Genomic DNA, 12,379 nt, shown 5'->3' with positions numbered 1-12,379 from the left:
TCCGGTGGTACAAAACTGGGAACTAGGCTAAGGGATAAACCCCACCCAGCGTCCTGACGGCCCTCTAAGTGATTGTACTCATTTCAACTGGATTAGTCCTGCAAAAAGTATTGAAAATGGAACCAGCTAGCAACCATGGCCCATAGAAGGCAGACTGTAATTCGTTAGGTTACCGCTCCTGGTCATGTTGACCATCTGCCAAAGCAAAAATACCAGTATTTGCCATAACAGCCAAAAAAAAAAGAAAAATTCAATTTCATCTGTCATTCAAGATATTGAAAATAGAACCCAGAATTACTTGGCAAGTAGAAACCTGAGAAATGTCAGCTTCGTGGAAAAAGCCAACCTGCCCAGTAACGAGATGACACAGATGTTGGCTGATCCGGCTGCTCAGAGCAACCATTATAAATGTGCCTGAACAAACAGTCACAAACATTCTTGAAACAAATGTTAAGTAGAAGATGTCGGGTGCAGGGGGCAGGATACAGAGAAGAAATAAATGCATGTAAGTTTGAACACTAAAAATTGAAATATCCCAATTAACTAACTGGAACTCAGGGAAGAAAAGTAGGGTAAAATGAACAGAGCTTCAAGGACCTGCTGAAGCATCTGACATTGTGCCAGAGTTGAGGAGAGGAAAAAAGAGTACAGGAAAAAAAAAAAAAAAAAAAGATGTGGAGAAATTAATGCTGAATGCACCTCGGAGTTTTGCCAGAGGCGGAACCTGGATATTCAGGAAGCAAAGCAAACCCACGCAGGTCAGACTGGAGAAAACCATGCCTGAACACAGCATTGGGCTGCTGAAAATGAAAGAACAAAAAGCGAAGGCAGCCAGAAAAATGATGTGTCACCCAAAGGAAGGGCACATTCATATAGCTGCAGAGTTCTCAGGGGAAGGCCATGATGTCCAGAAGAAAGAAAACAGCATTGGAAAGGCGGTAGAAGAAAAAGCACTGATGACCAAGAACTGTCTTCAGAAACAAAGAAAATGTTGCCATCAGCAAATCAAGATGGCTGAGAGAATTTGCCCCAGTGGACCTAGTCTGTAAGACTCAGAATCTTCGGACAGAAGGAGACGATCCCTGGTAATAGCAGCAGGGCAAAGGAAGAACCATTGTGTGGGGGTTTACAACAGACCGTTTCCTCTTAAGTCCTTTGAAGGATGTGGCAGTTGGAAATTCGGAACCACAGCTGCAGATGAGCTTCTCATTTACGTAGCTATGTGACATGGCCGCAAGAAGGCAGGCAGAGTGATCCGTGTGTCCGGGAGGCCTCTGCGTTCTGACTGAAGTGGCTCTGAATGGAGCATGTGTTCCAACTAAGTCAAAAGAAGATTGGATAGCTGAATATGTGCTTCGGAATTCCTAGCGTAACCATTTAAAAAAATTGTTCAAAATGATGTACTCAGAATCATAATAGATAAGATCAATTTAAAACAGTCAACACAAAGGAAAACAGAGGAAAGACAAAATGAACATTAAAAATAAAAATCTTAAAAAAAAAAAGAGAACAGGGGAAAAAATTCCTAGAAAATGATAAAATGACAGACTGTAAATAACAGAGATTTTAAAAATGGAGTAAGAAACCCAACTTGAGCTAATGTCTACTAGAAACTTAAATAGTATATGTAGGTTTAAAAGGTAGGTGGGGACTGGAGATATGGCTCAGTGGTTAAAGCACTTGCTATTAAGGCCTGGTGTGGTGGCATACGCCTTTAATCCCAGCACTTGGGAGGCAGAGGCAGGTGCATCTTTGTGAGTTTGAGGCCAGCCTGGTCTACAAAGCAAGTCCAGGACAGCCAGGGCTACACAGAGAAATGCTGTCTCAAAAAAGCAAGCACTTGCTGCTCTTACAGAAGATCTAGGCTTGATCCCCAGGCACCCACACAGTGGCTCACAACTGCCTGTAACTCCAGTTCGAGGGGATCCAACATCCTTTTATTGGCCTCCATGGGCACCAGGCACACATACCGAGGTGCACATATGTTACATGTGGGCAAACACTCATATGCTTTTGAAAAAAATTTTAAAAAGGAAGGTGTGTATGATAAAAGATAAACTACATAAACACACCTCAAAAGACTGCTGGAGTTTTTATTTTAATTTCAAACAAAATAGACTTCTAAGCAAAGAAAATTATCAGTTCTAAAAGGTCATGTTTCACTGATTCATTAAAGGATCAGTTTCCAAAAGCACATTAAGAGAGCCAAATACGAGTGCATCTTATAATAGAACTTTTCAAACTTAGCAGGACTAAGCCTGGTGTGGTAGCACAAGCCCGCGGTCCCAGCTCTGATAGTCCGAGGCAGGACTGCACCAGTTTGAAGCTAGTTATATATAATAGTGCAACTTAAGCACAAAAGAAAACAAAACAAAAACCAAAAGACCCAAAAAACAAAAACAAACAAACAAAAAAAAAAACCTAAGTAAAAATAATAAAATCTTAAGGGAAAACCCCAATGAGAACCAAAAGCAGAAGCAGACAAGTCCAGAAGGGTGGTAGAGGTCTCCCCACTCCTCTCGGGGAGAGGAAAACCAGCCACGGTAACCAGGTTGACCTACTGCACATTTGTAGATCATTCTGTGTGGGTGGAATGCCACTCTCCTTTCTTGGACAGGTAGAGCAGTTACTCTGAGTTGTAAAAAAGAAACCTCAGATGAAAAAAGTCAACGTTGTGAAAAAAGTCAACGTTGTATCAATTACAGTCTCTGATGTAAAGTAACTAAGAGCTGAGTAACAAGTCATGGTATCTAAAGATGATTTAAAAAAAAAAGTTGTAAGGAGGGTCAGGACATTTTTGAATGAACACAAGAATATAGCATTAAATATTGTGAGGTGTGGCTAAAGTTATAAGGAAATTTTATAGCACTTTTATAGCACAACTTTCTTCCTTGAGAAGTGAGAACAACAAATATAGAGTAAACTTGTTTAAAAACAGCAAAACCAGGAAGATGAGGAGCAGTCAGCAACATTTAAAATGAGCAAGTAAGTAAAACAGATAAAACCAGTGAAGCTGAAAACTGGTTCTTTGAAAAAGAATCAATAAAATTACAAGCCTCTAATAAAACTGACAAAAAAAGATATAAAATATCACTCTCAGGACAAAAGAAACAGCATTATAAAGAATAAATGATGCTGTTGGGGATTTTGAGCAAGCCTACAGATGTAGACTGAACAGCTTAAGTGAAAAGGACTAATTAATTCTGCAAATTTTGCCAACTGCTAAAACTCACCTACTATGGAAAAAATGAACCACCCCACACCTACTGGAAAGATAGAATCTACAGGTCAAATCTCTCCCAAGGAATTCTCAAGCCCAGGCAAACGCCTCCAAAGGTTAACAAGATCTAACACCAGTTTTATAATATCCCTTCTAAGAAATGCAAAGGGGAATAACCCTTCCAGGTCTGTGTCACTCTCATTTCTTTCACAAACTTGAAAAATGATTCCTGTTTTCAGCCAGGGTAGTTTTCTCAACGAGGATGTTGAATAGTGACTCATTCATAGGCTAACAAGTGTACCTTGACCTTAAGCCTCACATAATATACAAAAATTGATTTATTAATAAATCAAATGTAAAGTGCTTAATTTTACGTATGATATTTTTGCTTGCAACTTACTGTTAATTTTATTAAATTTAAATTAAAATACATAAAGTGGAAAATTGTGTGACTTTTAGGAGAAAGCAGAAGAAATCTCTGTATCTCATTTTTTCTTAGCTCAGTGCTGGCCTACCACGCAAACAGCCTTGGGTTCAACCCCCAGGACTAAATTCACCAAGCAGGTGTGGTGATGCTTCCCTGTAGCCCTCAGCCTGCAGAAACAAGGGGATCAGAAGTTCAAGGTCATCCCTCAGCTACACATCGAGTTCAAGGCCAGCCTGAGACCCTATCTCAAAAGAAGGGGGGAAAAAAAAGACAAATCAGACTGTCAAAACAAAAACCTTTTACTGTAAATGTGGAAACACATGAGCCAGAGAGAAGACACCAGCCCCAGCTGTGCTCATAACCAGCAGCGATTCCCCACCCAGGACACGTGAAGAGCACTTACAGAGGAAAAGGCAAAGAGGAGTGGTCCACTTGACGAACGGGCATGTCACAGGAGATGCCAGGCGGCTGTCATTACAAGAAAGGTACGAAAAGGATGTTTACAAAAGACAAGGCCGGGGAGATGACTCCGTGGGTAAATGTGCTTGCTGCCAAGCCTGAGGACCCAAGTTCGATCCACCCTCCAGCGTGGTGGCTGGAGGGAAGTGGCTTCTGCGAGATTCCCTCTCTGACCTCTTCACTCGAGCCATGGTGTGCGTGCATGCTCGTACACAGATGCAGAAACACAACAAAGACAGTGTTGGCAAGAACGTGGACGCACAGTGGGGAGAACACAAACTAGTACAGATGCGACAGGAAGCGGCATGCAGCGTCCTCAAGTCAAAACTGAACTGTCGCGTGAGTTAGCGGCCCCACATCTGGGTGTGGTGAAGTGAACTGAAAGCAAATTCTGGAAGAAATAGCTGCCCTCCTATGTTTATTGCAACGTCATTTGCCATAGCCAAAGACATGGAAACAAATGGAAGGTTAACAGAAGACTGAAAAAAGAGAGCGTGTGTAAACCTACTGGACTGTTATTGAGCCATTAAAAAGGCGATCCAGCCATTGGCAACGGCATGAATGGTGCCTGGGGGTGTTAAGCTGAATGAAATAATTCATTCACAAAAGCACAAATGCCACACAACTGTACTTGTGGGAGGCGTCTCAATAGTCAGATCAGAGAGCAGAGCGGTGATTGACAGGAGAAGCAGTGGCTGTGCAGCAGGTTTCATTCAGTTTCGCAAGCTAGTACCATGCTGTGTGTTGGAGCATTTAAAGGGAGGAGGAGAAGGATTCATTCACAGATTGCCACAGGAGGGACACCGTCCCTCACCTCGGAGGTGCCTTACCAGCCTCTCATGAAACCAGAGCGTCTCTGTGGCCAGCAGCATCTCTCGGTGTGCACCTGCTGGACAAGGGCAGCTGCGTACCGCTGCTCACAGATAGAACATTCCAAACCGTGGAAGCAAGTGTGCTGTTTATAGACGTCATGCCAGTGGCCTCAGTACAACAGGAACTTGTCAGTTAGTGACCTTCGGGTGGTGTAGGGCTGGAGGCTCTGTGTGGGCCTGGGGAAAGGAGAGGGCCTTCAGATCCCGGTCACCACCCCAGGTTAAGGTTCTCATTGTGAGTGTGTGGGGGAACTCTGTAGGCGTGGTGTTTGTGTCATGTCCAGTACATGAGAACACGTGTGTGGAGGCTGTGGGTTGGTGTTGGGGGTCGTGGTTGCGCTGCACTCTGCCTTTTTTCTTTTTTAAGGCACCATCTTATGAGAAAGAGTCTCTCAGAGAGCCTGGAACTTCCCAGTTTGGCTAGACTGGTTGTCCAGTGAGCTCCAGAGAGCTTCCTGTTTCAGCCCACCCCTAGCACACCCCTGTGGCTGCCTTTAGGGCCCTGGGTGCTCTAGCAGGACATGCTGGACTGCGCCTGCACCTGATTCCCTGCTCACTCCCAGGGTTCTTTGCTGAGTCTGTGTTCTGAATGCCCCAAACATCGGGCATCCGGTCGATGGAAAGTTCTGGGTTTCTCCTTGCTCTGAAGCATGGAAGAAAAATGTAACTCACTGCTTCCCTCAGCGCTTTCACTTTTTAAACTCACGTTCAAGTTTTGCCCAGCGTAGACAGTGTGGACAGATAGGTGGTGGTAAAAAGCGAAGGGGAGGAACACCACAGGAGCGGAGATCTGTGGGTGAGGAGCATCCCGAGAGGTGGATGAGCCTGGTCGGGAGGGGACCGAGTGGCAGGCAGGACCTTGGCCTCTTGGAGTAACAAAGATGAATTCGCAGGAGCCTCACCCAGGTGTCATCAGTGTAAACAGGGAAGGGCTGGGTGAAGATGATCGGGTAAGTGATTCCACTCATCCCCTTTTTTCCTTCTAGAGCCAGCGCCCTTTCCAGACCAGCCGTCCTTGAAGGACAGACCTAGTTTCCCAGCTGCGCAGCAGCTCCTGAGCCAGGCAGGCTCCAGCAACCCCCCTGGTGGAGCCTCAACCCCCTTGGCCCCATCTTCCCCTCCTGTGACCACTGTAATCCCGGCAGCACCAGCCACCAGCACCGTGCCAGAGTCGGCAGCAGGGACTGCCAAGCAGGCAGGGGGTCCAGGGACCCACCAGGGACCAGCCAGTGTCCATGAGACCCTCCAGCCACTGGTCGAGACTCACCATGCCCAGCGTGCTGCCCAGCCCCTTAGCACGGGCCAAGGACCTTGCACCCCAGCCCCAGAAGCCTCTCAGTGCTCTACAGGTCTGGGGGAGGCCATCTCAACCAGGGAGGTCAGCACTGCAGGGGAGCCCTTGCCTGCTGGAGTGCCAGAGCCCAGCCCTCCCACTGGGGCCACACAGCCTGTATCGGGTCAGCCGCCACCCCCACTGCCCATCACAGTGGGGACTATCAGCCTGGCTGCTCCCCAGCTCCCCAGTCCCCCGCTGGGACCCGCTGCTCCCCCACCACCACCCTCAGCCTTGGAATCAGATGGGGAAGGGCCGCCCCCCAGGGTGGGCTTCGTGGACAACACCATCAAGAGCCTGGATGAGAAGCTGCGGACACTGCTCTACCAGGAGCATGTGCCCACCTCCTCAGCCTCGGCTGGGACCCCCATGGAGGCAAGCGATAGAGAGTTCACCCTGGAGCCCCTGCGAGGAGACCCGCCCGCAGCCCTGAGTGACAGGACCCCAGGCCTCACCCAGCAGGCCCACCCCTCGGTGAGTGGCTGGCGGTGGGCAGGCATCCCAGCTCTGCGGAGCCTGACTGGCTGTCTTGGTGCTTCACCCATGGTGTGTGGTACCAAGCCGCTCAGCTCACTCGTTCTTGCAGAGGCGGCAGGGCAGGCCAGGGTCCGTTCCAGCTGCAGCCGGTACGCAGATCGGTGATGGAGGGTTTAGTCACTGAGCTCACAGTTCTTCCCTTTTCGCCTCTCTTCTTTTAGTTGGAAAAGTCAGAAACGGCCCCTGCAGGATGGGCCCTGACCCAGCGGGAGCAGGGTGCGTCTTCTCCAATGACAGGTAACACCCCAAGGTCAAGTTAGTGCAGGCTATCCTTCAGGGCCACAGGCCTTCTGGAGCCCAGCGTGTCACACCCTCGTGCCTTCAGGGATGAGACAGAAGGACCTGCTCTCCCCATGCAAAGGAGGAGTCCTGTTTGGGAACATGAAATCTAGAATGCGGGAGTTGGGTGCCGGGGCCCTGTGAGAAATGTGTCTAGGCCCTCAGCTCCCTGATGACTGGGCAGCTAAAGAGTTAGTGCTCCTAGACCCCGATGCTTTCCTGTGTGGCTCCGGTAGCTGTGCACCTGGAGGGGAACTCTTGCTTAGGTTCCTGGGTTTGGTAGGGTATATAGAGGTCATAACTTGTAGCAGCTGGTTTCCTTCTTCCGTCAGGAGGATCGTGGGAACTAAACTTAGACCACTAGACTAAGGGCACGTACCTTAGCCCACTGAGCTAAGGTACTACATCAGCCCCTCCATCCACCCTTTTTCTGAGATAGTGGTGCAGCCCAGGCTGGCCTTGAACTTTCACTGATCCCTGCCTCAACTTCCCGTTGCTGAATTGCTGACACGATTCTTGGTTTGTTATGCAACATCTGAGTCTCCACCCTAGGGGTCTGCTCTACTTTCTAAGGGGTCAGGTTCCCTCCCTGATTCATGGTTCTGGTCCAAACTGCTCATCTTTAGAACAGGCGCAGAAATAGAAGGAATGCAGTTGGTAGTGAGGCCCTGTCACTGGAGGTGTGCAAAGATGAGGAAGGGGATCAATTTGTCCACAAGTTGGGGACGTATGACAGGGACTGGATTTGGGTCTCCCCAGGAATGAAAGGCTCCTATATAGAGTATACAAGGCACACTTGTGTGAGGCCATGTGTTAGCCTGTGGCCTGTCTTGGTGTGTGGTGTGGCTCCCCAGCCCCCTGGAGGCCTCGCTGGCATCTGTGCTCTCCTCTCTACTCCCTGTCCCTGGCAGCATGTGGCCCGACTCCGGCCCTAGCCTGCCTGTAACTTTCCCCTACCGTGAAAGGGTCTCTGCTCACACACACTTCACCTAGCAGGGCTTTTTTTGCCACGGCTCTTCCTAGCAGCCCAAGGAAGCATGCCAGAAACGTGCTATCCCTCTCTGAAAACAGAGGACTAGGGGAATGGTGTGTGCACACGTACATGCCTGTGCAAGTGGGGGGGGTGCGGCACCCCCGGCCCCTCTAAGTAGGGCTGGGATCCGCTCAACAACATCCTATGTGCTCTTCCTCAAGCCAGAGGCACCAGGGGAAACGGTTTTGGCACCAGAGGACCGAGTGCCCAAAGCAAGGGTGCTCCACTGGACACCGATTCCCTTCCCCAGGCTTGTGGCCGTCTCCCAGGATGTGATGTCCCCAAGATGCCACAGATGGGGCACCGCAGTGCATTGTCAGTGTTCTGAGCCCCTGCACTGTCTGCCCTCCCTGGCCAGCGGCCACACCCCCACTGCGTGGGCCTCCGGGCCGTGAGCCACCCCTTACTGTTCTCTTTCCCCAGCTTCAGTAATGCTGTCATGTTCCTACAGCAGAGTCATCTTCCAGCAACACACTGGGCTGTGACAGTGACACGGGGCAGGTGGCCTCAGACTCCCCTACGGCACCCAGTGTCCCCCAGGTAAAGGTGACTCAGCACGCGCTCAGCCAGAAGCGGGCAGGGGTTTCCAACCTCAGCTGGTCTTCTCAGACTCTTCATTTCCATCCTTTCCTCAGGATGCCCCTGTTTCTTCTGCCCCTATGCACATGGATCCCAAAGATCAGAGCACTAGTGTTCCCAGAGAAGCCTTGGCAGCCCCCGTGCAGAGCTGCCCAGGGACCTTCACAGAGGGCAGCCCAGCCCAGATGCGTGGCGCTCGGATCTCCGGGTCCCCTCACAAGCGGCCAGGGCAGCAGGACAGCAGTTCTCCAGCCAAAATGGTGGGCCGCTTCTCGGTGGTCAGCACACAGGACGAGTGGACTCTGGCGTCGCCTCACAGCCTGCGGTACTCTGCCCCACCCGACGTCTACCTGGACGAGATCCCCTCCAGCCCTGACGTGAAGCTGGCCGTGCGGCGGGTGCAGACCGCCTCCTCCATTGAGGTTGGCGTTGAGGAGCCTGCCTCCAGTGACTCTGGGGATGAATGCCCGAGGAGGAGGCCCCAGGTACAGAAGCAGGCCTCCCTGCCAGGCAGCGGCAGTGTGGCAAGTGACTTTGTGAAGAAGGCCACTGCCTTCCTGCACAGGTCTTCAAGGGCTGGCTCGCTGGGCCCTGAGACACCCAGCAGGGCGGGTGTGAAGGTCCCTACCATCAGCATCACCTCCTTCCACTCCCAGTCCTCCTACATCAGCAGTGACAATGACTCGGAATTTGAGGACGCAGACATAAAGAAGGAACTACGCAGTCTTCGGGAAAAGTATGTTTTTGGGGGGCGGGTGGGGGAGGGGCGTGGCTCACCCCCTGGCAGAGTGTATGTGGAGGGAACGCACCAGGACAGCTTTTGAGGGGCAAAGCTCGCTTGAGCTGTATGTAGTGGTGAGGCTCATCATTATTATCTGAGGTCAAGGTTCATGAAGCCAGAGTGGCACAGGGAGGGGATGGTGGCCAGCATGGTTGGGGAGGGCTCCTCTAGCCAGCGTGGACCAGGTCAGTTCTGTTGGATGGAGTTTAGGTCCTAGCCCTGAGGTGTCCATTGGTGGACGCTAGTCAGAGCAGTGGGACAGTGAGGCGGCCATTTTACTCTGTCCTCCAAGCTGAGGAAAGAGGCCCCATCTAGGATGTCTTTGCACTGGCCAGCCACGCTCTACACCTGCATGACCTCTGGGAGAACATGCTAGAGGCCAGGAGATCTGCACCTTTGACAGGCTCTCCTTCCTCACCTCCCTCCTCCTCAGCTGATCGGTCTCTGTCCCTCGCTGTCTCAGAATCTGTCTCTGACCTGTCACTGTTTCTCTCAGCTTTCCTCTCGCCCAGAAAGTATGGTCAAGGAGGGTGGAGCTTGACAGTAGAGCTCCTGGGGTGTGGTCTATGAGACTCCACTAGTGGCTGAAGAGCAGAGATTTGCTTCAACTGTCTGAATGGGCTCAGGAACTACAGGTGCCCTGAGAGAGGAGAAGACATTGAGACTGCAAAGTATCTGCAAGATTATGGGGAGGGCAGGGCATGAAGACAGCCAGTCTTAGAGCTCTTGGCAAGGAAGTCCCAAGTGACTATATTGGAACTTTTTGTTGAGGTGAGAAAAAGGAGGACTGGGCATAGCCTGAGACCTCAGAACATATCTGAGCTCTGAACTCTGAAGAAGGGGTCTTGTCGCTGACCCCAATAGCCCCACAGGCAGCCAGCCTTCCTCTGCAAATACTGCTGTCTCTCCCTGAATTTGCAGGGAGAAAATCACTTCTGCTTGCTCTTTACTGACTGGTTTGTGTGTGTGAATATTCCTGTGTGTGCGCAATAGTACGTGTGAGTGTGTACGTGTGCATGTGCACCTTTGGGCATGCAGATAAAGAGTGCAGAGAGGTCACGAGCAGGAGTATCTCACTGAGCCTTGGGTTCACAGATGTGTCTAGGCTACCTGGCCAGGAAGCCAGAGGAATCCTCCTGACTCTTCCTTCCCAGAGCTGGCATTACAGGTGTGCTGGGGACCCAAACAGAAGTCCTTGTGCTTGCGTGGCAGACATTTGGCTGATTAGTGCTTTGATTTTGTTTTGTTTTTGTTTTTGTTTTTGAGCTAAAGAAAATCTTTTTTAAAAAAAAATTTAGAGAGCCAGGCTTAACACCTCTCCTGTAATTCCAGTACTTTGGAAGCAGAGCTAAGAGGACTGCTGAAAGTTCAGGCTAGCCTAGGCTACATATTGAGCCCCGGGCCAGCCCAGGGGTACATAGAGAAACCCTGTCTTTAAAAAAAAATATTTGCCACCACTGAAGATACAGGAGGAGGATTAGAATGTATCTTCTCATTTTCAACCATGAAAAACACCTGTTTTTTCCAACATATGAGATGGAAGAAATAGGCTGGACCCCATATTGGGGTGGTACCAAGCCTCCCAAGTGCAGTGAGTTCAGCTCCTCCTCCTACAGAAGAATAGCAAAGGAGGTTGCAAGTGAGATCCGCAGGGCCCAGCAGGGGACCACTGCCTCCTTCCACTGCACCGTAACCATGACAGTAGCCCTCTGCAGCACATCTAGTGGAAATATGCACCAGACACAGCCCACATGCAATGCCCTTCTCTAAGTTATCTTCCTGCTTCCTCGTTTGGCTCTCCTGGGGGGAAATAATACACCTTGCTCTAATGAACAGAGGTAGGCCAGCTCTGCACAGTGCCACTTGCACCGGGAGGTAGAGTCAGGAGAATAATAAATCCAAGCTCATGTTTGGCTACAGAGCAAATTTGAGGCCAGCCAGTGTTGGGTGCATGAGACCCCATCTGAGAAAGAGAGAGAGACACATAGGGAGGCAGTCTTAGTTTCCAACAGCTACTGATTTCCCCTCTCTGCACTGATGAATAGGCTTTAATTGCAGGCAGAAGTGTGGATGTGGAATAGCCCATGCTTCCGTGGCTGTTGAGACAATTTAGTGGCCATGAACTGGATGTCTGAAAACTTGCCCTGTGTCATTGAACATTATCTCCTTCACCTTGTCCCCACCTGGCTTAAATAGTGCCATTGAAAGCCGGCTGACAAGGAAGGCAGCCTCCCTTGTGCCCATGAGGCCTAGGCTCTCCTCACAGGGGAAGCCCACCTGCCCTTTCTCCTCTCTTCTGCTCCAGGCACCTGAAGGAGATCTCTGAGCTACAGAGCCAGCAGAAGCAGGAGATTGAAGCCCTGTACAGACGCTTGGGCAAGCCACTCCCTCCCAATGTGGGGTTCTTCCACACGGCACCCCCTATGGGCCGAAGGAGAAAAACCAGCAAGAGCAAATTGAAGGCGGGCAAGCTGCTGAACCCCCTGGTGCAGCAGCTCAAGGTCGTGGCCTCCAGCACAGGTCTGCTGCTTCGAGGGGAGGGTTGTACCTGGGCTCAGGAGGGAGGGTGCTGGGGGACCCCAAGTTAGCCTGAGAGGCTGTTTCTGGGCTGGTGCAATATCTCCAGACCTGGCAGAGTTTTCTTTTTTCCTGGATCTCCTTTTACTGGAGCTGGGAGTCTGCAAGGCCAGGGAAGTCCCAGGCCTCCACACTAAGACGGGCCTGTGTGAGGATAGGGGCTGCACAGAGCCAGGTTTTGACCCCATGTGGAAGAAGGGACCCACTCCTGGGCCACATTGCACATAGGAAGCCCAAGAACACTTCATCCCCATTCCTGCATGCAGGATACGGCATGGGATG

General features: G+C 50.5%; 1 protein-coding gene across 14 annotated transcripts in view; it reads left to right on the top strand.

Annotated features, from left to right (window-relative positions):
- The window catches only part of Wnk2 (WNK lysine deficient protein kinase 2), a 110,145-nt gene that overhangs the window by 82,688 nt on the left and 15,078 nt on the right, over positions 1-12,379 (top strand). For 10 of the 14 annotated variants that reach the window (XM_021638182.2, XM_021638178.2, XM_060372557.1 and 7 more), the window contains 5 exons: positions 5,965-6,785; positions 7,010-7,085; positions 8,612-8,700; positions 8,796-9,475; positions 11,826-12,040. In XM_021638182.2, the coding sequence (XP_021493857.2) occupies positions 5,965-6,785; positions 7,010-7,085; positions 8,612-8,700; positions 8,796-9,475; positions 11,826-12,040 (1,881 nt within the window). The remainder of the gene's footprint in view (positions 1-5,964; positions 6,786-7,009; positions 7,086-8,611; positions 8,701-8,795; positions 9,476-11,825; positions 12,041-12,379) is intronic. The other 4 variants (XM_060372556.1, XM_021638176.2, XM_060372550.1 and 1 more) reach the window with 3 other exon arrangements.

This window comes from Meriones unguiculatus, chromosome 19, assembly GCF_030254825.1.
Source record: "Meriones unguiculatus strain TT.TT164.6M chromosome 19, Bangor_MerUng_6.1, whole genome shotgun sequence".
In the NCBI taxonomy this organism is placed as follows: domain Eukaryota; kingdom Metazoa; phylum Chordata; class Mammalia; order Rodentia; family Muridae; genus Meriones; species Meriones unguiculatus.
Note: the sequence above shows the minus strand (reverse complement) of the source record. Positions and strands in the feature narration are given on the sequence as shown.